This window comes from Parasteatoda tepidariorum, chromosome 9, assembly GCF_982258835.1.
Source record: "Parasteatoda tepidariorum strain Cologne lab strain chromosome 9, Ptep-v5.0, whole genome shotgun sequence".
NCBI classification, from domain to species: domain Eukaryota; kingdom Metazoa; phylum Arthropoda; class Arachnida; order Araneae; family Theridiidae; genus Parasteatoda; species Parasteatoda tepidariorum.
Window position 1 is genome coordinate 37954105 of NC_141763.1, and position 27050 is coordinate 37981154.

Below are 27050 nucleotides of genomic sequence, written 5' to 3' on the forward strand. Positions count from 1 at the left end.
ATAAACTGGGAGATTGGTAATCAGAGGAAAATAATTCGTTACTCTTGAATTTTGTTACTTTATTTTGAATAAAGTTCAATGAGAGAAAGTTGAAACTAGTTATGAATAATTTTATTTAAAACAAATTTTTTTTATATTTTTTCCAAAGATACATGTTTGATTTGTTAGAAGAACACTGTCTGAAATTTAATAGTTATGGTCCTTCAAGTTCTTATGTGTAATAATAAATGTATTTAATACTAATCTTAAATTTACGAAGAATAAAATTTTGCTTAATGAAACCAAACTAGATAACTTTATACTCGTATGATTCTATACCGGGTTTTTCTAGGAGAATAAGGAATGCTTTCATAACCGGCTGCCAATTTCACGATTATTAGGATTTAATTTTTCTCCTGTTTAAATTTGTGGTGCTGCCATCTACTAGTAGCTAATGCCAATTATGTAATTAATTTAATTGATATGTTTTTTCTCTCTCCTTCGTATGACGATGTTTGGTTTTATTATGATGTAGATGTGGTAAATAATGCTAAATTGTTCTGTAAAAAAATTTAAGACCGATTATTTCCAACTTTTAACGTTCGCGCGTTTTAAATGCATGACCTATTCACCACAATATAATTTAATTAACATAGGTAATTCTTGTTATTTTCGACTTGCGCTACTAAAAGAAAAAATCTGCTAAATTGAAAATTGCTAATAGTTTTGATCTTATTTCTTCATTAAAATTTTTTTTAACAAGTCTCGTATGAAGTTTTACTATACGTATAGATTACTTCGTAAATTTAAAATATTTTTGGAAAATTAACTGCTGTACTACAATATTTATATTTTTACTGATTAATAACTGCTTCTCTTTAGTAATAATTGTTGACTGCTGATATTGATTTAAAAACTAATTAAACAAAAAGAGGTCTTTTTTTCCTTTTAAATCTATAATTAAAAAAAAAACTTTAGTATTTCATTAAGTTTAAACAAATGTTTAAAAATTATTTGATTTTTTTTATACTTCCGGTGCTCTGCTTTGCGTAAGTCTACATTCCATAGTTTGTTTTTTTATCATATAGTAAACATCCTCTATCGACAAGTATTTTGTTCCAGATATCTTATTATTTATAATCAGCATCTTATAAGCCAATGCTTGACTGATAAGATTTTTGATTAAAATTTTGTTTGCTTTAGAATATTTGAATAACTTTTATTGACTTCTAAATATTTATCCAAATAATATGATTATCTCTTTGGCACCATCATGTACTCTCTCTGCATGGAGTCGCAGTTTAAATTAACTTGTTGATACACCTTAACCTTGAGCACATACCTATTTTTACTAAATTGTTTACAATAAATGTTAAAAAAGCATTTCTTCAACATTCCTTAAACGTGGTTACATCCTCAATCAGAGTTTCCGTATCAAGCCCGACGCTTCTTTTGGAAGTTCTAGTTCAAAACAATGTACCCATCCAAGAACAATTAGATTTTCTGAACCCGAGATTTAATATGTCAGCTATAGTCCACAACAGTGTTCCTTAACCTTTTTATTACCGCGGAACTGTCAACGTTTGATAATTTTACCGCGGTCCACTGGGGAGGGGGGACGTTGATTGTTTATATTTCAGATTATTGTATTTAAACGTATTTAAACGTATTTAATTGTATTTAAACATGCCTTCAAAATAAAATACAGTTACACCAAAAAATAAATATAAAGTGATATAACATTTTAACTTACTAGAACATTAAATCAATGAGAACATTGAGCTTGTTTCATTATTGCAATGAGACGGTTCCATCTGGGGGTAATCGGAGACAATGAGACCTGAAGTGTGTTGCTTATGTCCAAGAATTCAAACTAGGAATTTAACTAATCAAACTAGGAATTTAAATTCAGTTTCAATGAAATGGGCGGCCCGGTACCATTTGATCCACGGACCGGGGGTTGGGGAACACTGGTTCAATAATTCTTAAAAGATGTGAATAAAATTCACGGAGTTACAAAAAGCATTATTTGAGAGTGCCTATTTTCGAATTATTGCATTTAATTCCATTAAACTGTTTGCATTTTTTTATTGAACCATATAAATCTTATATATGTTTAATTTAAAGGTCGAGAAAACATTTGAGAACTTTATTTTGAGTTTAAAATCTTCTTTCAAATAATAAGCCTTTTTCAACTGAACCCGTCGCCTCATCTACTATCGAATAACTTGGGGAGAATTGTTTTGAATCTGTGAATATTGTAAGTGGGGGATAATCGTCCTTTAGAATTACAAAAATGTTAATTTTCTATAATATTCACATCATACATAACAATTGAAAAAAACTGAAGGTTGATTTTTTTCTTTCTTTTACATAATTCTTTTTGTAAAAGAAAGTAGATTTCTTTATGTTGATACTGTGACACTTTTTGTATTCCCACTTCGTACAAGCTCCCCAACATGTCCTTGAGGGAGCGTTGAACATCATTTTTCACTTTGTCGTTTTAGCAGAACTGTTTTAAAGTCGGGGTAGGACGACTTTATTTCTGCTGAAATCGTATAAACGCTGGCTGATATTATGAAACTTAGATAAAGCGTTATAAATCAACTGAACATTTTTCATACAACGGTGCAGAGGAACATGTAACAAGCTCGCGGGCATTGTTCTCATATAGCCCATCAAACCGTTATTCTTCTAAAACAGTTCAATAGAACATCATCACACATACCATTTTCATAGTCTGAACTTGGCACCTATTATATGTTCCCTAATTTGAATGAACATTTCGTCAAGAGAAACCCATTACCTATTAAGTCATAATTTTCTAGTTTTTGATATATTTTTATTTCTGGTCTAAAATGTTTTAATCTTTAGATTGGAAGAACTGTACCGTATTTTTGTTAAATACGAATTCACTTTTTTTTCATAGTTACGTAGAATTTAAAAAAGAAATTTCTTTAAATATTTCTATACTGTAATCTTCGACACGGTATGCTTTATTTGTGAGCTATCGATTTCGCGGGCAAGTGGTCTAACTCTTTGACGAAATTAAAGATGAGGTCGAAACACTGCGGAGAGCTGGTATGACATGAGCATACAAAAAAATTCTCAGCGCTTACGTTTCGAAGTTTCCAGGCACATAAAACAAAAATAATCATGGTTACATAAAATACGTAGATAATTAATAAATCTAAATTAAGTAAAAAGGCGCAAACATAAAGAAAAAAAAATTCAATGTATGATACGACGTTATATTTAGTTAAAAAAATACATCAACCTAGCCGAAAATTTTGAAGAAAAATAGACAAACCTTCAGCATTTATAATGATTTAAATATATCCCCGCGGGCCGAAGACTCCCCGTGTAGTAAATGGTGACTGATGCATGTTAAATCTGTCGAGCCACAAAGTCCTCCCTGTTCCTACAACAAATCAAACCTCTGGGGGTACTGGTCCAGGAGTTTCCTTGTCTTTTGGATTGGTTCAAAATTACAAGGCATTGGACAGGAGTTGAACATTAATAATCGTAAACCCAAAATTGGGTCGGTTGTTCAACGACGGTTATAAAATAAAATAAAATGATTTAAATATTATAGAAGAAACATATTTCATTTTCTAAAAAGAAATAGCATACCTTACTTTTAAGACAGCCTTGTATTTACAAACAAATTTCATGATCAAATTTGTTAAAACTTTCAGCTGAAGTAATTATAATTAAATGAATATGTTTATTCAATGGACCTTTAAAGAACGAATTAATAATTTCTTAAAAATTATTTTTAAATGCTTTTAATGAAATTATCTTTATATACCGGATATGTTGTTTTACAAGAAATAATTTATCAATTGGGAAAAATTTGAAAGCTAATTCCAATTATATGGCACTTTTTGGTTAGCCAAGTTCAAGTAAATTCAAATATTTTCTATTTTTATTATTTTTTTAAATTTTTTATGAGTGTTCATTTAAAAAAAAAATAATGAATAAATAATAAAAATAGTTGAATTTTCTTGCGTTCGGCTAACTGTAAAGAACTCAATACATTTCTAGTAGAAAATGGGAAGACAAGTTTTTTTTTTTTCTGCTTTGGTGTTAAGAGACAAATTACTTAAAATTAGCATATGTTATTAATGTTTGATAAAAGCTCCTAAGCATTATAATAGTTTTATTCGAAGCATTTCTTAAAACAAACAATTTTGAAATAGTGTATTTAAAAGCAAATCTTAAAACAAAGCATTTTCAAAATGAATTACAAATTGTTGAGTAAAAAGGTCATTTCATAGTCTATAATCTATACATGATCACAGTTTTACTGGAACAAAAGTAATGGGCAACTAAAACCTCTTTGTTTTTATACCTGGTTTGGATCAATTGGCGATTGGCGATCATCTTCATATTTATTAGTATTGTCATTGTTAGCTTCTGTTTTCTCCAATGCAATTGTTGGTAATTGATTAAGTTTATGCATTTGCTGGAGCTTGTCTTGAAAACCTTTCATTTCTTCCCGAACCAAGTTAGCAGAAATCTCCAGTTCTTTTAAGCACTTAATTCTATCAATTGCGTGCAAATTGACGCTAACAAAATCGTTTGCATGATCCAATTTTTCTTTAATTTCTTCGTATTGTTTATTACAATTAGTTTCATCTCCGAAAAATTGTATATCCTTTGCACTGAATTCCAAGAACTTTTGGAATTCACGCAACGCGTCTTTTACGTCCTGTATCTTCTCGCATCGGTCCAGTATACCTTGAAATTCACTTTTCAATTCGTCCAGGTGTTCTTTAAACTCGTTTTCATCTTGCAACTGTTCTGAATCATATAGCCAATTCTCTGCTTCATTCACACGTTGAGATAAATCTAATTTCATTTCTTCAGACACATAATTAAATATCTCAGTAGCCAGTTTCGCCCTAACGTGAAAAATATATTCTTCAAGAGCATTTCTTAAATCTGCAATTCTTTGTGATCTTAAATCGCTTTGTCTCATTTCCTGTTCTTCCGTTTTATACTTAGCTATATCATTTCTATCTAACTTATGCAAAATTGAGATAAATTCTAGATCGAAAATTTTTATCGTGTTTTTCAATTTTTCTGTTGCTTCTGGAACATTTTCGATATCAGTTGGAAGATCTTGTTCCATGTTGTAAGTCGGTGAAGCTTGATCGTCGTATGGAACCATCGCCAAAGTTTGAGCCCCCTTGTCAATTTTCCCTGTGTTATTTTCATATTTTGCGATAACTTTTGCTGACAGAATATTAAATATACCATTTGCATCTATGAATATTTTCACTTCAACCTTAGCACTCGATGAATTTTCAATTTCCTGAGACAAGTCTGCAAAACAAAATTTCCCTAGGTCTTCAAACTCACCTGCTTCAAATTCATAAAATACTTCTAATGTAAATAGACCTTTGTAAGGAAATTTTATTAGTCTAGTTATTGGAATTTTATGAAAACGTTTAAGAATTGGTATTTCTTCTGTAACATTATCAGTTTTGTACATCACCATCAAAGCAAAAGGTTGAATATCTTCTATTTGATATGGTTTTGTCATCAAAGTCGGGGAAAGTAAAGCACATTGTAAACAACAGCCTCTTGCGATAGCTTCATCTTGATTTAGAGTAGTTTGTGGTTCTTTACCAAATACTTTCACAATTATATTTTTAAGTGCTGGAATTCTAGAAGATCCACCAATAAGCTGTACCGCATCTACATCTTGTTTTTCTAACTGGCACTGAGAAATTAAATCTTCCATAGTTTTTTCAATAGCTAATAGAGATGAAGCTGATATTTCTTCGAAAAATTTTCGTTTCATCTTTCCTCTTACGTCTTTATCCTCCATCAAACATTCTATAGTCATTTCTAATTCTTGAGGATTTGCGCTCATTTGTTTCTTTAGAATTTCGCATTCACGGAAAAGAGTCATCAAAGCCTTTCTATTCGCCATAACATCGATATTATATCGTTCTTTAAAATCGTCCAAGAAGTGTCTTACCAAAATTAAATCGAAATTTCTTCCGCCAACTCGCATATTCCATACACTTCCTAGAATGCAGAGCTTTTCTTCATAAAACTTGCAGGCAGTTACTGTTAGAGCAGAATGTCCAAGATCTACAAAAACAACAATTTTCGGATCAGTTTGAAACATGTTTTGTTTGTAAAATCCATAGAAAAGTGCGGCGGCAGTAGATTCATTTAACAGTTGTGCTGCTTTTAACCCTGCTATTTCTGCAGCATCCAGTAATGCTCGTCGTTGTATATCAGTATAATAAACTGGTACGGAAATTACACAATCTTGAACTTTTATGCCTGTTTTATATTCGGCGATTGATTTTAACTTTGTTAGCATAATAGCTGTGATTTGGAGAATAGATAATTTAACTTGTTCATTTCGATAATTAACTTCGACACCAACATCACCTGATGGTAACTCTAATGTATCGTAGGGTAAAAAAGTAAGTTCTGATTGAGTGTATTTATCAGAAAATTTCTTACCTAAAATGGTCTTGAAATTGAATATCGTATTTTTGATGTTCGGAATAATTTGGTTTTTTGCTGATACACCTATATTTCTCAAGTAAGAGCTAAATCCTACATACGATGGTGTTAATCGAAGACTGTATTCATTATCCAGAACTTCTATACCGCCACCTTTTGCAGCAGCTATTTGGCAAGTTTCATTTCCTAAATCAAATCCTATTACAGACATTTTACTAATTGAAGTGATTTTTTGAAGCGTTTTTTTTTCTCCACTTTCAATGATATTTTCAACCGATCGCCAGTGATTGAAATAAATTATTAGAACAACTTCAAAATAAATATAACATTATTTAATGTTGCCATTAGTTTAAATCAAAGATGAAACTTACACGCCAAACGATAAAGTTTAAACCGATTTTAAGTATGCTTTGCTAGATCTGAAGATGCACGTAACTTTATTTTTTTGAAATTCTAATAAAAGAAACAGAATTGTTTTAATAATACTATATTGTTCTTACTTTGGTAAATAAAATTGTGTTTTATAGAAATTATCTTTGTTTTAAAGAATTCTGAAACATTTTAAGCAGACGATTTTGAAGAATTATTTCGTACATGTTTCACTAGATTTAAGAAAAATAAATAAAAAAGCAAATAGCAACGGAGAGAAAGAGAAAAAAGTTTATTAAAAGTCACTGTTTTGATATCATAGTTGATTTTTACGTATTCTGCTAATTTGCGTTATCTAACAGTTACAAGGATTTACTTTGGTTATGACGAATGATCGGAAATTTAACTCTTTTGCTGTTTAATAATTGTAATTAATTATTTAGTGCAGTATAGAATGATCTGAAACATTTATGTTCTTATGTCTCATAATGTTTCATGCTCCGCCAATTTTCAACATCCGCTTTCCAAACATCATAATCGATGCAGAAATCGAAAATAAAAAGCATAGGCATAGTAATTTTTTTAAATAATAATTATTTTAAAAAAAAACTACTATTTCTCGAAAATTCAATAAATTTATTTGAAGAAAAAAGAGGTTGAATTAAAAAATAAAGACATATAATCGAAATAATTTACCTGAATACATTCCAAAATTCGATTGACAATTTCGAAAGGAGTTATAAAAAGCATCAATAGGATGAAAACATGAAGTTAAAATTTCAAAGATTTCTCACACACTTCGAGGTCACGCTGGAATACAACTACAAAAAATGCCGAAAATTTGCTTACTACCAAAAGGATTTATTTGATTAATTATCACAAAAGCTGCTCTAAGTGGCATCCGCTGATGTCATTGCACAGTCTACTACGACCTGAAAACTATTTCAGGCTTCGCTCAAAAACGTCAGGTGTACTTTTGATGTTTGCCGAAGCAAAGATAATTCATTCCATGACTTCCTCAGGACTGTCCACAGTGATTTAAAGTGACCCCATAGGAAAAAATTAACATGAATTGAGATCTGATGAACGCGGTGGCTATGCACACCTTCAGTCCACTCCATTCGGTATTTTACATCAAGGTGACTGTGCACTTGGAGGGCATAATGTGCAGAAGCACCATCATCCGTGAACCACATGCATAGCTGCATCACGGCCAGACTTTGCAGCAATTCAGGGTAGCTCTGTTACAACTTTTGTCTCCAGAATTTTTCGCGTTTTTAGCCTTTTTAGCGTGGATTGCGACCTCATGTTCCATGGTAAGTTTTCATCTTCTTGATGACTTTTCAAACTTCTTGATGACTTTCTTCTGACCTTGTCAAAAAATAAAGTCCTTAGAATTTAGACGCTATGAATCAAAAATTATTAAAAAAAGTGAGGTCAATTTTCTTAATGAAATTCTTGAATTAGTATCAAGGGCAAATGCAGAACAGACGCAAATAGTAGTAATGATCCGTATGGTCGAGATCGATAGAAGATTAGAACTAGTATTCAAATAGATTTCAAGATCACCTAATTTTTATTTTATACTAGGAGACTAAGTCACCTGTCGGCTGCCGCTCACCGACCCCGATGATTACTTCGCAATAATCGTTGTTTCTTTGCATAAAAAAGTTTTCTCCACGGAAGTTGAAATTATTCACTTGAAGTACATGTGCTTGAAAGAATTTACGTCCAAACATTTCCTTGGTAATTCGATTAAGATCTATTAGTGAGCATAAATAATTTTGCTTGGCGATCATTTTTTTTAAAATAACATTTAAAATTAAAAGTATATTGTTTCTACAAATTTGGTGAGTGCACAAAAGAAATTTCAGATTTCGTTTAACAAACTGACTGATATATGAAATATAGTATAGGGGAGAGTGGGGTCAATTGTAACAGGGTACGATTGTAACAGAGCAAAAATTTCGAGTGTTGGGTTCTAGATTTGGTTCCTAGGTGGTGCACAAGGTGTATTTAATAAATCTACATGTACACCCCTGGGCAACCATTTTTATGTACTTTTGAAAGAGTTACATCACAAAAGATATTTTCACGCCACGCAAGTACTTTTTTTGGTATTAGAATATTATATTGTAACAAAGTAATTTTGTTTAAACAAATAAAAATTAGTAACCGAATATGTAAGTGGACACCTTAATTAACCTTTCAATAAAAAAAAGATAAGTTTTGCTAATTAACTAGCATTGTTTTTTACAAATGAAGCTGAAATGGCGTCTTGGGTACAATTGTAACAATAAGTAAAGGGACGATTGTAACAGCTGAAAATAAATAATCTTATGTTTACAAACCATTACTTAACTCTTTAAGAACCACCAATAGTTTCCTATATCATTTATATTATGTTGCATGTGCATTATTTTATTTGTCACCTTTCACAGCATAAATTAAAATTTTTAACCCCTTAAAGTTAAAAGTTTAACCCTTTAGGTTTCTGCTCATTACTATTTTTACTCCTAAAATATCACTACTATTTTGATCAATAAAAAAATATATCACAACTATGATAATATGTATAATTAACTATGTTTTAGTTGAATTTATGAACTGTTACAATTGACCCCGTAAGTGGGGACAATTGTAACAAGTGCACGACTGTCAAAAATTGTTAATAACTAATATATAATAATATTTAAAATCAGGTATTTATTTTTTTTCTAATAGAGGATAGTCTACTTTACTCGTCTGTCAATTAATACTAATAATATATTGGATTTTTTGTTATTTAAAAATAGTTAAGTAAAAAATGTTACAATTGACCCCACTCTCCCCTATTCATGCATCATATTGAGCATGAAACTGATCGAATCACTTAAATATTTAATGAACATCTTTAACTGTAATTTAAAATACTCTATTAAATGTAATTTGCACCAAAAAATAATAGTTAGAAAACTGTTACAAATTTTAACACTGATTTATAAATTAGTTTATCTTAAAATGTTGCATGTTATGGTAATATCGTAGAATTACATTATAATAAAGAAACAACTCTTGTAAACTCTTAATTTAGAAAACAGTCAATATTAAAAACGCATTCATAGCAGAGATTAGAGAAAAATATTACAAGTAAAAACCTTTAAATTAGGTACAAAAAATATTTTATTGGAAAACGATACCTTTATGACTTATTACTTTAATCCTGATGACAACCAAAGATATATGGAAATCAATGTAGAAAAACTGGATCCTACCTTGCGATTTTACGACGAATAAAATGTACAGATAACAATGGGAAACTGCTGATACCATTCTGTTTTTATGTTATATAGAAATTCATAGTTCGGAATTTGAAAAGGTTCATTATAAGTAATGATTTCTGATTTAATAACATTCCCATTTCTGATTGGCTGGTTGATGCATTTGAAGCGTAAGACTTTCGTATTGTTAACGATTTCATTGGATTTGCGACTTCATCAATTTTTATATGTTGTTAGATATTTTTTTTCCAAACAAACAAATATAACTTTATTGGGAACAAAAACACATAAATACAAAGAATATTCGTCGTCAAGAGCAAAATCCTGTCCAGGCGACAAAGAAAAGTAATACAATAAATTTAAAATAGAAATTAAAAAAAAAGGAAAAAAGAGGGGGGGGGGGTATTACAATCATAAATTATTTTGCTCATCATAAGACGTCATACCTTGTTGAACACTGTAATAATAGAAAAAAAAAATGCATGAAACTATATAAAAAAAATAACAAAATAACATAACAAAGGCAACATAAGAAATTCATTTGGATTGGCGCAAGACTGGTATAAAAAATCAAATGCTTCCTTTAAAGTGAAAAATAGAGATCTAAATCGTCAATGTTCATCACAAATTGAAATAAAGCACGCTTAAAAGAAGAATATATTTGGATGTTTTGCAACTGAAATGGTAATTTATTATATAATTTAGGTGCTAAGTAAAAAAACTGTTTTCGTGAAATTTCTTAAGTATTTATTTTAGTATTTATTGTATCTGCCTTTTTAAAACTTTTTCTACCAGTTGCGGAACAAAAAATTGCCTAGTGCTGTGGGATATATTTTTTTAAAGCAAAACAATTTATAAACAGACTTCAAATAAATTTTTCGAATTTTCCTTATTATTTTCTGTTTGCTTCCACCAATAAAACTAATGATATTAGAAGAAGAAATTTTTTTTAAAAGTAAATAGTTGAATAAATTAATTGCCGATGGTCACATAAAAATTTAAGTCTAACGTGACTTTAATTTATATGCTTAGTAAAACGAAAAGTTTTACCGTAAAATGAGTGAGAAAAGTTATTGTCCTTATAACAAACATCGCGCTTGAGTGTGTCACTATTTGATATTAAGTGCCTCAATTACTAGCCAGCAACGATGACTGAAGCCGCCAAAAATAAGATTCATTACCATACTGCTGCTTACATCAATTAGTGACAGTCCTTTATTTTTTAGGTCATTATGTGCTTGTGGACACCTACGTTTAATGCCTCGAAAAATAGATGTCGGCTTTCCCCGCTCTTGTCTTGTCGCGGGACTTGATTACTAGGTTTGAAGCGGAGCCAGACTTTCCAAGTCGGGAAAATGCTTTTCAGTAGATTGAAAAATTGGGAAACCGTAATTGAATAAATAAGGCTTGAAACTGTTGTATCGGTGCATTATTTGCCAGAGTGATTACGGAATAACAGGAATTAAATACGGCTACTTGTTTTTGAAGGTTTAAATTCGCTGTTTTTCCGCCTACACGTAACACAACGGTGATGTCATAGAAGGCTTTATTTATGAGTAATCTATCTGCATTTATGACTATTGCGATGACTAAAGATTTAACAAAGCTTAAAAACTTCCTATTTTTGTAAAAAGAAATTTGAATTTAATTTTCATGATTGTAGGGGGATACAATTCGAATTATTAAGTCAATCGATCAAATTAAGAGATTAAATTTGCATAGATGACTGATTTTTAACTTTACATATCCCATTCAATAGATTCGATCCAGTTGATTTGATTCAGAACAGAAATTATGAGTCAATTCAACCGATTGTTTAGGTGATTGTGTCGATTTACTACTTTTTCTGTATGCAAAAACAAATACCTCGGCCTCGAAATTCCCACGTGAGCTTTCACCTCCTCTTTTCCCATTTATTTCAGTCAGGCTAAATTTAACACTTGTGTAATTAGTTCACCCAGTTAAGTTAAATTGTTGGCATTTGGCGCAGCGTAACCGATATCGGATTGAACTCTGCATTAACCATGAAACTCTATATTCAATTCAGCTTGATTATTGATAAATAAATAACACAATAAGCATATATTGCTTATGAGAATATTTTTAAATTGTGTAAAGTATTCGTCATAGCTCATCAAGAAATGTTTTAAATTTTCAGTTTAATATTTAATGTACAAGTCATCTAATATTTTCCGTTACTCTAAAGTCCAGTCTAACTTAAAATCTGCTGTCAGAACTAACTCAAAATTAGTGATTGCGTAGTAAACATATTAATATAAGTTGCATTTCCTAAATATATAAAAATTCTATAACAAGAAATCTGACGTGCTATAGAAAAATCAAGATAAGCGACAAGAAAAAAAATTTAAAATTTTCATTTTTATATATTTGGTATTTATGTATAAGTTATAAAATTTTATAACATATGTTATAAGATTTTTCGAATAACTAAACTTCTGATTTGACAGCAATTACAATACATACAATTTTATGTGTTTTAACAAAAATTTTCCAAATAAATGGTACGAGCAATAAAAAGGAATGTATATTTTTTCATGAATATATGAAATTTGAAGAATTTAAAAAAGATTTTCTCCCCTCTGTAAAGGAGTTACTCTATTTACACCCATATTTTAGAATTTTTTTATTTAGCAATTGCGTTGCCACAAGTTTTTTAATTATCTTCTTATTGCACATAAGATCTCGGTATCCTATAAAAAATGGTACTTAGTGTTAAGGTGAATGTTAACTGTCTTTTAAAGTAGAACTCTGGGCGTTAACATGTTAACAAATGAACGATGGCTGGCTTCTTATACCTGTAACATTAATTTGTCATCTAAAGAATCCTCTTAAGGAACAAATTACTCATTCCATTCCAGGGCGGATTTAATTATTTCAATATAAAAAATAAGAAAATAAAAGTCAATCCTAAAGCTTTATTTCTTTTTAAAATAAATTATATTGCTTTAACTTTTGATTATAATGTGAAATAAAAATAACAAATAATAAATAATTGTTACTTAGGCAATGGACTGAGCATTCATGAGATTTAAATGAATATTAGTAATATTTCCTTCCTTAATTTTGTTTCTTTCTTTTGTGCCAGATTCAGCTTATATCTTTTCATTGTTTATTTTACTTTAGTTTGATTTATTTTACATTGTTTGAGTTCTCACAAATCATACGCTTTCCACTTTTGTGCTATTACAAACTACAATCAATCTATATCTTATGAAGAAAAACAATTAATACTAATTTATTACTGTTATTACTATTTATAACTGTATTTTTGTTATTAAGACTACCTTATTATGTTAAGATTAAACTTATAAGACATTGGTCTTAAATATTCTGATCTCTAATGCACCATTTAAAGTTTATATCATTTCAGGGGAAGCCAAGTGGAAGATTATACTGGTCTCAGAATAGTCTCAGAAATTTTAGCTAATTGTTCTAAATATTTAGCAAATGCTCGTTTTCATACATGTTAATATATTTCTAATTAAATAGTAGATAGTTATGGTCAGGATAGTCTGGTTGATAGGGCGTTGGGGCCATGCCTAAGAGGTCATGAGTTCGATCCCCGCCGGCCGAAGACTCCGTGTACGGAATGGTGATTGGTGCACGTTAAATCTGTCGAGGTTACAAAGTCCTCCAAGTTCCAACAAATCAATACCTCTGGGGGAACTAGATTGGAGATTGGTCATACTCTCTGGTTCAGGTCAACATTGCAATCGGCGGAAGGATGGATCGATGGTGTGAGAATGTCTCCCCCCCCCCATAAAACTGTAAAATAGGTTGTGACGTATGTGTGTGAAGAAAGCGAATTCTTGGCCATAGATGGTGCCACTGTAAACCAAGAAGACCCTCCTGCCTTAAAATAGGCTTGTCAGTATTGACAAGTGGCAGAAGTAAACAACAACAATAGTAAATTAAAAGAAAACACCTACGTTATAAGAAAAAATATCTCCCAAAGTTTGAGTGTTTCTCCAAATGAGAGAAGAAATCGACGAAATTCTCAAGCCAACTTTTGAGAATTAACGAATGCGTGCACTTTATTGCTTCTTTGACTATATTTTTTGAAGTAACAAAGCTTTTATATCATAAAATATTGTTTTACTGGAAGAATTGTTTTCGCCTTCGACGCCAACTAATAGTTTTGCGAAATAGCGGTCAAAGTTTGAAATCAAAGAATTTAAAAAAAAATGTTGTAACTTAAAATTAAGAAATGAAAAGTTTGTTCTTGGTAGCTAACAAAGAAAACTATGCTTTGCTTAGCAGACAAAATTGAAAATTTTCATAGGGGGGCTCCTTACAGAAACTTTCCTGGCATATTACTATTGTTTCATATTTTAATTATTTTATATATTAATTATTTTATTAGTTTTTATCGTAATTTATAATAAATATTATTTAAATTGCTAAGGGATTTTTGCAAGAAAAATCGACGGAAATTATTAGATATATTTTTTATAGGTTTGTTTGTTTAGCAATTTGAAGATTAATTAGCGATAAAGAGAATTCCATGTTAACTTTTTTAATTCCTATAATAAAATTTTAATGATTGTAGGGATAGTCATTACTTTGAAGGGCTGTGGGTTTTAACTCTTACCACAAAGTAAATAAAATAATGTAAAATTTCATTTAAAAAAATTGTTCTATTAGAGCTAAACTAAAATAATTTTAAAAAATCTGGTATTTTATTTTTAAAAAAAAATTCCTGTCCCTCAGAGTGAAAATAAGAACACGCTATGAGATTTATTTTTGTGCTTTTTAAGGAAAATGAGGTAGTTCTTAATTTTTATTTAAGAAAATATTTACTTCGAAAATTATAAATCTAATTCTTTTGTGAGATCTTTGTCTATTTCTTTTAGAAGCTTGCACTTTACTGCCTCATAAGCTAATTGATAATCACATCATTGTTCTGTCAGGCTAATACTGAAGCTGACAATTATTCCCGAATTTTTTTCAAAGAGGAAAAAATAATAATAATTGTTAGTTTGCTATAGTTTAAAACAGAATCTATGGAAATAAAAAGACAAGCTTTTTTTTTAAAAAACATTTTTCAATAAAGTAATTTTTTCTTAAATTACTTTTTGTTTTAAATGCGTGTGTTTCAAATTAACGTTGATTTATAAGAACGTTTTGAATTTTTTCACTCTTTATAAATAAACAATTAATTCGAATAATAATTATATTGATTAGAATTTATCGATTTTAGCCTTTATTTTGATCTTAGTAAACGTCATATATTATTTTATATTAATTAGTATTATTTTTAGAATAATTTTATATTAATAATTTTTTATAATGTAATTTTTTATAATATAAAAGTTATATAAATTAATTAGCTCAGCTTATTATTCATCATTTGCTTTAAGTATTTTTTCCACTAGGCAATAACAACGAATATCCGTGAACTGCGGCATTTAAACCTTGAGTTTTCTTAAACAAATACGTTATTATTATTTTTTTATGTATATATACAAATATTTTCTTTATTGCTAAAGCAACGATTAATCTGACATGTACTTCAAAGTAGTAATAATAATAATAAAGGTATCCTTTAACTTTAATCTACCTCGCCTAAGAGTTAATGCAAATGACTGTCTGAGAATGATTGAAAATTCCGCCAGTGGATTACGTCATTTTAAATATAACTGCAGACGAGAGTGACAAACGTATCTTTCTTTTATCGCAAATATCTTTTGCTAAGAAAAAAGTTAAAATAAATAAAATACCGCCTGTTCTTAAATAGGGCCATGATGCCGTTCTCAATGAATCCGAGGCACTTGACGTAACGCCTACTTGCCTTTAGCTGTTCTCCAATCGCATCTCTGTGCGATTTCATGAATGATTCTTGCTATCTCAAAGTGATGTGCCGGAAAACGTAACTTTTTATCAGGGATCAAAACTTGGTCCGATAATAAAAATGAATGCTACACTCGCACCTGTGTCTGCGATTGGTAAGTTCATTTATAGACAAATTTTGCATCTATCAGTAACCTAAAATTATATTTATTTTATTTTTATTTTGTGCATTTCGAATTTGTGCACATGCAAGATCAAGTCGATATTTATAATTTCGTTATTATTGCCTTCCATAGAGCAAAGGAACCCTACTATATAACTAAATAGTAATTGCCATCACATTCTTTATTTAAATGAAGCTAATTTTTACTTGTGGAATTTTTTTTCTCTTTTCTTTTATCCTTATGATTTATTTTTTTATTTGAATCTTTATTATTCGTTAAAAGGAGAAAAGAAAAACATTTTTTTTTCGTTATAAATTTTATTGATGTTCATTAGTTAATTATTTCATTTATGAAATGGAATTCAAATTATAAATAATTAATTGTCGTCTTTTATCAATAATACTTTTAGGATAATTCTCCAGATAATTATTTAACCAAGCTGTTTTTTATTATTATTTCATCGAGATTTACTTTTCAATGAAACTTGCTTTTAAATCCAGGGTAATGAATTCGGAATCCATGTGTAGCCGATTTTCCTACAGAAATATCAGTAGCCTTTAAAGGTATACTATAAGTTTTTCAAGTTGATAAGCATTCAATATCTTTGAAATTTTCTTTCATCTTGCAAAAATTTGATCGATATTTTTTTTGAAATACTACATTTTCTTTCTCTCACAATTGAGGCATAAATAAGCAAAAATAGTTAACTAAGTTTTCTTAAATAAATAGGATAGTGTTTTAATTACATATAATATTAAAAATTCACATGTGACAATAGCATCGTCGTGAAAGCCGTACCTCCTGGAAGAATAAAAGCCGTACAATTTAAAAACCACTTTTATCCTTGGTTGGCCAAATGCAAAGAAAAGCAAATGAATTATTATTAATTAGTTCGGTACCTATTTTGCATTATGAAGTAATTTTAGAAATATTAATTTAAGAAAAAGTATTCGTTGCCAATTTTGTATTTAAAACTCAGACATTTTAAAATGAATAAATTTCTCATTTTACACCGAAATTTTCCAATCTTATATAAAATACAATGTCCGGGAAGTAACACATTGTTTTTACCTATAAACTATAATTCCTGATTTGTTTCTAACATTAGGATATATATATACACACACACAACAAAACAGAACACCAGATTTATTCTAACCTGACCTGCAGATCAATCATCAAAGACATATTATCAAAACAACTTTGGAAGATACATTAAACCCACTGTAAATTTTTACTAACTCTGGCGGTCCAACTACCGTATGGATCAGCGTTTCCATTTCTCGTGAGTCAACTCTAATTTTCTCGCTTTAATTACCTCATCACCGGAGACTCTGGTTCGGCGATTTTGATTTTCAGCCAGGATGACTATCTTTTAAACTGGACTTTTAGTGACTTTAAAATTTTTTTAAATCTCATGGTGTTCTTAGGTTGGATTTGAACTGTCCTCGTCATTCACACCATTTTAATCCACTTTTACTATTTCAACACTATTTTCGATGATTTTACATTTTGTAACTCGTTTAATTGTTTCCCTTATAGGCAATTTGCCCTATGATTAGTTTTCAAATTTTATGCCATTTGATTGTCTCAATATAAGGGTCTCTTGACCTAGAATGGCAATTTATATTTTATTTGCTTCTAATATTGCTGGTGTTTTAAATTTAATTGTGCTTTTAATCCATATTTAAGGGTCTGTTGACCTGGACCTTTCATGGCATACATGCCAGATATATTTGTCATGTTTTTTTAAAGATATAATATTCTGACTAATTGTAGAGAGCTAATTTTTTAAAGTAATTTATGCAACATATATTGATAACTTTTTTTTCTCTTTTCTTTTTTTGAAAAAAAAAAAAAAAAACATGTTTTATTCAAGAGAATAATTATTTAGTTTTATACAGATTGCATGTAATGGTTTAAAATGACTGTATCGGAATTATAAGTATTTACCATAATATGCTGGTTCTTAAGAAGTTAAGTTTGTCCAACTTAGCAAAAAGCTTGATTTTAGCCGTAGAGATAAATATATCCTATAATTCTTGCATACTAAACTACACCTTTTTTCTTATTTTTATTTTACAGCATTTGTGCTTTTATAGGTATACTAAAATTTTTTTTTTCATTTCCTTAAAACCTTATAAAAAATTTCTTTTTTAAGATCTGTTTATCAGACAAAAATTTACTTTCTAATACTGCTTTGACGTTTATTTTGTTAAGAGTTACTCCCTTTCTTATAGTTCCAAAATTATGAAATTCTATAGCTTTCTGACGAATAACGCTTTTTCTAGCTCTAACTACAGTTCGTATTTAAATTAGAAATTAAACATTTAAGAAATAAAACAATTTAAACAATATAGTAACTAAAAAAAAAAAGAAGATAATTTGATCTTGAGTTTCGCATTGTAATATGAGATATTTTCTTTAAAAAGATCTGAGCGCATTTTCCTTCTCATCACAATGAACATATATGTAGTATTCTTAATTAAAAGCACACACAGTTATTTGCTTCGCAGTTTAAGCCCAAAGCAATGTATCATCATGTAAAATTAATGGACATGTTCAGGCTGCAACACAGTTTTTGATGAAACAATTACTAAAAAAGTGTTGTTTTATTAAACTAAATTCAGCGTTCGTACAAGGGCTCTTTGTGCAACTCTTGATGTTTCGTTTAACAAATTATTCTTCTACTTTAACGACGTGGAAAACATTGCACACTTAAGAAATTCCAGATGCCAAATCGGTGTTATCTTAAGCGTTTCAGATGTGGGTGGAATGGAAATCTTTAACAATAGATTGACTTCCTGCAGTTCTAATGGTATTAACAAATGAAATGATAAACCTACGACTTTGATTACTTTATTTGGTTGTCTTTATTTTTTTTCTTTTCAAAAACACTTAAATTATCCTTTTTTGCACGTTATTATGTTTATTTGATTTGATTTGGGAAGCAATTTCTTTTAAAAATATTCTCAGATATGTTTTTATAAGTTCAGTAGTCTGTTAAAACGAACGTAAATTCCTTAGAACTTCAATAAAAAAGAATCGGGCTGACTGTCGAAATTAGGCAACCGCCTTTAGGAACACCAGAGGAAAAGGCCGGAAAATACAAGTTTATGACTTACTTAAAAATATTTAAAAAGTAGTAATAATGTTCTTTTTCTTATAAGTTTCTTTTCAAAGAGTACAATAAATTCGTTAATTATGCTTTTCGTATTTGAAATTTTTTTTCACTACATCATAAATTTTTTACTTTTTTAAAATTTAAACTAAAAATTAATTTCTTAAAACTTTTATCAACATTATTTATTAAAATTTTTAAGGTCTCTTGATTAGAAGAAAAACATTTTTTGATTTCATGAAAATTGAGGAAAATATTTATAATTATATGAACAAAAATATTTCACAAATGAATATTATGACAAATATTTAATTTATAAATTATCCTCCCAAACTTAATTTATCATATGTAAACGTTTCTGTGCTTAATTATTGATTGGAGTATTATAATAATGAATAAATTATCAAATAGTTATCTTTTGATTAATAAATTCTGGAACCAAATTTGTTTACCTATGATGAAAATTTAATCTTAATGTAATAGGCTATGTATGCATGAGATATTGAAATCCAGTCCTTTTCTTATAAAAACTTAGCACAATTTCAATATTTTGTACTATATTTATTTTTTAAAAATTTGTTTCTTCAAATGTGAAAATTTTAAACAAGTTGGATTCAAGCTCTCAGAAAAGTCGAAAATCAGAGATGGATAGTCGGACATTTCAGCCACCGACTCCATCATAGCTCTGATTTTAAAGTGCTATGATATTGATCGAACATATCACTGTTCAACTGACTATTTTAACTGAGAAAACCGGCAAAAAAGCTATTAGATTTTGATGGGTTTATAATGAGTGCAGTCGAAACTTTGAACACCTTTAATATTAATTTTACTTTATTCATATTTCCTCCTATCCCTTGAACTATTTAATCCTTTCCAGCGCGGCACAAAACATAACACGTAAAAAGTTTTATTATATATTATCTTTTGATACTTAATATAGTAAAAAAATTTTGAATTATGAGATAAACAGATTTTTACATTAAAAATTTAATAGAAAATGCATATCCTCCAATCACTACGAACTTACGGTCGTAGTTTCAAAACTTTTTTCTTTCTTTTAGTAGTAAAGATAACGTAAATATACTTCTATAAATTAGAATTAATAGAAATTTGTTCACCACTACATACAAATAATTTAAACAGATATATAAAAGTGAAGTTAGGCGTATTTTCATGCTCCCAAATTCTAACAAAGGTTTTATACATATTATACGTGTTTTAAAGATTTCTGCTTTAAATCACTACCACTGGAAAAAAGATTTTTCCACAAATCTCAAATATTGGAGCGTATGCAAAATGTAAATGAAAGCGATATTTGAAATAAGAAAATTTTAATATACGGCAATTTGGAAATTTTATTATTACCATTATTTAAGTGAAAGTTGAAGTCTTTTCTTTAGCATGTTATCCAATCGAGCCATAAACTAGAATTTCACATGCTTGTGTTGGCAACAAATGAAGCAATGCAGAAAGGAAAGGAATTTCGAAAGTTAAGTTATTTTCTGGGAGTGCATATTATAAGGATTAATATGAAATAATAAACTGAATGATACTATTTACTCCTCAATTAATGGTAGTATTATATAAAGATATAAATTGTGTTCATCTTATTATAAAGAAATTAGTATTTTAAAACTTTACTTTTTAAAAAAAATTCAGTTTATTGTAATTTGTTTACCTTTATACAAATCAGAACTACTCATATTTTTGTGTGGGAATCCTTTTTTTTTTAATTGATAAATTGTAGCTTCGCAGTTTTAAATTGTTATCTATTTATTCATTCAATCGAAATAGTATTGGTTTTCTCTTATAGTCAATTCTATTATTTTCTGAGATATATTTTTGTTGGGATCCGTTTTTGGTGAATTTTGGGGAAGATTTTTATATCCTGATCCATGGCAGAATAATCGTAATGTCTTGTCTCACAAGAAGCTAAAATCACCAACCAACTGGAACCAACCTAAAAAACCAACTGGAAGGGTTTAACTCTTAGCCACCCCATTTTTTAAAGAAAATTTTCCCGTTTAAAATCAATTTGGTGATTGTAGTTGGCTTGGCAGATAAAGATACGGAAATATCCTTCAGTTTTGCATGCTGAAAGAATGTTCCTTATAATATAACCTTGGGAAAATTTCCGTATCGTGCTCTGCAGTAGAGCAATCACCAAATCTTGGTGATTTCTGTGCAGGGGCCAGTGAGAAGCTATAAAAAACATCACAAAAGGGGACCAACTCAAATGGTATGTACTTCGCAGCCACTGCTGGGCAAATCTTTTTTTAAAAAGAAAAATTACTAGTTTAAAATCCATTTGTCGCTTTGGCAGGTGTAGTTGGTGCAAAAGATCAAGATAGGGAATTATCCCCCATGCATTTTTAACATATTAGTTATGCCAGTTGTTTGAATCCTATGTATCTTTATCTTTCTTAATATTTTAAAGTGATATTAGCGAAGCTGTAGTGCAAAGTGAACAAAGTAGAACTTCTACAAAACTTTTTTGTGACAAAATATAAAGCAAAGCATATTTTTCACTCAGAATTGTTAATTTTAAAACACTTTATTTTAATCATGGTTAAAACATGCATGAAAAATGTGTTTTAAACATGTTTTTTTTAAAAATTAATTCACTTTCAAACTTATTGTGTTGACATTTTCCATTATTCTGTTGGCTATGCCTATCGGAAGATATTGATAAAAAAAGTTCTTGTTATTATTTAACAGTTACCTCAGCTGTATGTTCAACTGCAGGATTAGAAAAATGTATTCTTGAACATTTGTTTTTGTACATTACTAATAAAAAAAGGAATAGTTCGGGAGTTACAAAAGCTGTAAAGCTTATAAAAATATTCAAAGCTCTAAATGAATAATGTCTCATTATATTCTCAAAGAAAATGCTGTTTGAAATAAAGTACTTTTTTTAAAAATAAATCAACAATATGCATTTAAAAAATATAATATTGAGCAATTCTAAGTTGTTTTTTTAAAGAAAAATATTAAGCTTTTTTTAAAAAAAATTATTAAAAAAAAGCGTTTTTTTTTCAATCTTGGCTTTATATTTTTAAAAGTTAAAAGCATTATATAAACATAATAATTTTAAAATTACTCGTCAGAGTAACGTTTAATCACATTTTTAGCTTCATGTCAAACTCTCCTACTTTAAAAATGTAATTAAGAACTTTTCAAAATAGAGACTTAAGCTTATTTTAAAATCTTTAATGACAATTAAATGCACATTTAAATATTTGTTAAGAAAGTATTGTGGTGAGAAAGTATTAAAGCAGAAAATGTGAATAAAGCACTAATAGTCTTTGCTTTAGTTTGCATATTGCAAGGTATAACAGTTTCTTTGTTGCAGAGACGTTTTTAAGGATGGGCCCCAGTGGGCCTTGGCCCAGGGCCCCGAGTTCAGGTGGGGCCCCCAAAAAATCTGAAATCTCATTGCATTAATTGTTTTGTTTTTTAAATTCTAAATTTTTAAATTTATATCTAAAGAGGGCCCCCTGATCCCACTGTCGGATGATTTTCAAAATCTAATCGAAGTGTTTACAGACATAAAATAATTGTCACTCTTCACTTTTCTAACCAAAAGAGCAATAAAACGCTCTTTAGATGAAAATATCCCCACTTTCGTAGCTACCACCCACAGAGTTGTCAAATAGCCTCCTCACTTTACACTGTGAGAAAATGTTTTTAGCTTCTTTATATTGCCTTGGGGCTCTTTTTTCCTAACTTCGGAAATATCAGATATCCACAGAAACACCCTTATGTCTGATTTCTGGTCATAAATTTCTGCGAAGAAAGCATTTCTATGGCTGTAAATAGGGGGAGGGTCTTGCTAGAATTTCGTTGGGTCACTCTGTCTTGAGATTTCCATAGTGTCTTTAAATTGGGCCTCGTTCAATTCTAAATTTTCTTTCTTACAAAATTTAGATATTTTTTCTAATTTATTAGAAAAACTTTTTTTCCCTTTACTCTTCCTAAATGTTTCAACTAGCCTAATTGTTTAATTTACTTAATTAATGTAGTTAATTTTATTTTGTTATTTTTCAAATTAATCGTAAGAGAATCCGTGAACTAGAAATTTCTATACCAAATTTTCATAGGATATTAGGAAGAAATAAATCTTTCACGTTGGAGGTAAGCAAATGTTTTTATTAAATCAATTTTGGTTGTGGTTAGGGAAAACGTGAAAGGTTTGTGCAGTTTTTTATACATACATTGTGATTTTTTTGTTTATTTATTTAAATGGTCGGTCACTATTCAATTCCCTCCTTGACTGGCCTATCTGCCAAAACTCTTGATTCTGTCTGTTCTGGATGAAATTGAGATAACAAATGTAATTTTATTTTAATTTTACTTACTGCTAATAGTCAGAAACAGCATACGATTTTGTTTAATAGAGCATTGAAATCAAATGATCATCAGCTAAACAAGAGAAAAAAATTGTTTAAAACTCCTGTATGACCAAATTTTCCATTTCCCCCCTAAATATGAATTATGTTTAATTTGCAATATTATATTTCGCACACAAAATTAATTTATTTAGTTAGCTTGGCATTTTATTGTTTATTGATCACATTTGCTTCTATTTTTAACTCCTTGATTTTTGTTGTTATTATGTGTTTAAAATTAATAAGGCTTCTCAATTTTTTAATTAATAAGGCTTTTAAATTTCCAAATCAAAGTCGTAACAATTTCTTAAAATTGTAAATCGAAACTATATGTGAAATTTTGACAGCTTTGTTTTTATTTTAAACGTATACATTTAATTTATTAAAATAAAAATAAGTAAAAAAATGAAAAAAATATAAATAAATGCCTGAATGAAATAAAAAACTTCGTTGTCATACAGGGCCGGATTATACCTTTCGTAGGCCCTAGGCACAGAGCTGGATTATACCTTTCGTAGGCCCTAGGCATAGCCGTTTTTGCCCCCTCCCATTCCTCCCCTCTTTCCCCGCTAAAATTTTCTTGCATATTTTTTTTTACATTTTTATTAATATGGGTTTTAATTTACGAATTTGTTTATCTAACTTTATCTGCAATACCGACATACTGCCGATATTGCAGTTGATATCGATAATACCATTTTTGGTGAAAATTTACTCTTCCGATTTAGAGGAAAACTTTGTAGATGAATTTTTACTATTTTCAAATTTGTATGAGCATAAATCTGCACAAGAAATGTTGAAGGCTCAAATTAAAGATAAACTTGTGAATACTTTTCCTAACGTTCACATTGCATTAAGAATATATTTGTCGATTCTTGGATCAAATGCAGAAGGAGAAAGATCTTTCTCCAGATTAAAATTTATAAAAAATTATTTGCGTTCAACAATGAATCAAGATCGTTTGGCATCTCTCGCACTTATGTCTATTGAATACGACATTTTGCGTAGTTTGGAATTCATATTAGATCATAAGATTCTGCAAAATAATTTATTACCGAAAAATATTATATTTTTATTTGTATCTTCATAATTTTGTGCAAAATACACTTGTTGTTTTTAAAGCTAAATTATTTTGGTCAATAAATTTTTTTCTCCCAAGTTTTTCGTAGGCCCCTGAATTTCGTAGGCCCTAGGCACGTGCCTAGTGTGCCTATAGGATAATCCGGCCGTGTTGTCATATCATTTTTTAAACAATTCGAGTACTAATAAATGATTTAAAAATAAGCAAATTTTTAGTTTAAAAGGTAAAAGAGTTTTTGATTTGTTTAAAAAGTAATTATGCTCCATCATTCGATCATGAGACTATTTAATATCTGTTCCTAAGGAATCTTGTTCAGAATTCTTTTTTATTTCACTTTATTGTAAAAATGATATATTTAATACTTTCATGTGATATGTTGCAGTTTAAAATACCTAAAAGATGACCGAAATTGTCAATAAAAAAAAAAACAGTTAATACTTTTGAACATGAATTTAAATAACTCCATACGTTTTGTTTGACTATCTCATTTTATATTATCGCAGTATTTAGAGCAGACAGTTGCTTGTGGGTGGGGATGATATAAGTAAAAAAAACAAAATCTATTTATGCCCTGAATATTATATTTTTAAACTTCTCGCAAAAATGTAGTAAAAAATAACTGTCGCAAACAAATTAAGTAAGTGCGAAACAAAAATGATATCAAAATATGCTGAATCACTAGTGAGACAGGTGGGATGAAAGACATCGAAGCCAATTTGATTGAATAGTAAAACTGGAAGGTGTTTCTAAAATCTGGAAATCAATCAGGATTCAATTTGTTTTTGTCACAAAATTTATCAGGGGCTATTCATTAGATTTCAATATTGGATATGTTTTTTCTTTGATTAAATATTAAACATTAACACATATTTGTCTTTTAAAACCTTTCATTCTATAATAAAAATAATTATTCTATAATTGTTATTCTAAAACTAATTGCTAATTGATATAAAGCTACAGTGTGTTCCATTGATATATTAAATGTCTTCTATCGGCGGCACCCCGACATTGCGATTAAAGTTTATTAAGGTAATTACTTACACTATAACCTGAAAACAGACTATTTTTAAAATATTTAATTAGAGTAATGTAGAGTTTTCATCATTTTATCATTATCAGTCTTAAATAAGGTTTTATATTCGACTGTTAGATTTGCAGTCCTTGTGTTATATCTAGTCTAGTTTTTAATTTATTTTTGGTGCATATAAATTAAATGAATATTCATTTTCAGTTTATAAACACATTTTTATAAGCTGAAAATGAATAAGATAAGCAGAATTATGGTTTACTTCTAAATAAACTGAATATACTTGTTATAAATGTTAAAAATGGTAATTTGGAAAGCATTTTTCAAGAATGTCAAGTATTCAAATGACTTAATTTATTAATAAATATTTAAAAAAAATTAAAAGAATATCCGCAAGGCAGGTGTGTATATTTGGGGCTGAAGATTATGAAATCTAACACAAAACTTGTGATCGTGGATTCTATTCCAGCAGATGACAGTTTTTAATTATTATTTCTTAATACAGGAAAATGTTTTTCTTGTTATTTTTAAGTATGCATGTTAAAAACTAATAATTTAACAATTATTTAAAAAACTAGAAGACCATTTACATTTTGAAGATGATTAAATTTAGGCAAATTAATAAAATTGGTACCAATCAATAAAATTGGAGAATTGGTACCTGCCGCAGAGTTATTACTCAATAAAGAAGGACTCAAGAAGGGATAGAGCATTCCCCTCCGAATGAGGGGCACCGAGTTCGAATCCCAGTGATTGCTGATAGATATGAATTCCACACCCGGCTTTAACCGACCACAGTGCTGACGTGAAATATCCTCAGTGGTAGGCGGATCATGGGTTAGAGTCCCCTTGCTATCAGACTTTGTGGCTTTACTCTCCATGTAACTCAAATGCTGGTTAGTTCCATCAAAACGTCCTCCATGACGGCAAATATTTCTTCCAATACTTATCCCGAAGTTCACTTGTATGAACCGTTCAAAATTACAAGGCTACGGAGTTCAACATTAGTAGTCGTAAACTCGAAATTGGGTAGGCTGTTCAATGACTGTTATAAAGTAAACTAATAATTTGGCCACGATAGCTTGGTTGGTTGAGCTATGGACTCCTGTTTGTGAGAATGGGAGTTCGAATTTAGCCGGCCGAATAATACCCATGTATAAAATGGTGACTGGTGCACATTAAATCTGTCGGGGTCATAAACTCCTCCAAGTTTTCAGAATAATTCAATACCTCTGAGTACTGATCCAGGAGTTTCCTTGTCTTCTGGATTGGTTTTAAAATTTCAAGGCTACGTAGTTAAACATTGGCTCAAAATTGAGTCAGTTTTTCAACAGCGATTATAAAAAAAGACT

General features: G+C 29.4%; 2 protein-coding genes across 25 annotated transcripts in view; one reads left to right on the forward strand and one right to left on the reverse strand.

Moving 5' to 3' along the window:
* trol (terribly reduced optic lobes) overlaps positions 1-27050 on the forward strand; it is a 287076-nt gene that overhangs the window by 133432 nt on the left and 126594 nt on the right. The window contains exon 1 of one of the 24 annotated variants that reach the window (XM_087151608.1): positions 15920-16069. The exons of 22 other annotated variants lie outside the window; for them this stretch is intronic. In XM_087151608.1, the coding sequence (XP_087007734.1) occupies positions 16036-16069 (34 nt within the window). In that variant the 5' untranslated portion in view covers positions 15920-16035. Of the gene's footprint in view, positions 1-15919; positions 16070-27050 lie in introns of those variants that run through there. One more of the 24 variants, XM_087151616.1, reaches the window with a different exon arrangement.
* On the reverse strand, positions 4132-7097 carry LOC139426791 (heat shock protein 105 kDa). The gene has a single exon (XM_071186780.2). The coding sequence runs from the start codon at positions 6683-6685 to the stop codon at positions 4328-4330; it is 2358 nt and encodes a 785-aa protein (XP_071042881.1). The 5' UTR covers positions 6686-7097; the 3' UTR covers positions 4132-4327.

Bases quoted from the DNA above. Each gene is read 5' to 3' on its own strand.
- LOC139426791 (XM_071186780.2), bottom strand. From the start codon at position 6,685: ATGTCTGTAATAGGATTTGATTTAGGAAATGAAACTTGCCAAATAGCT.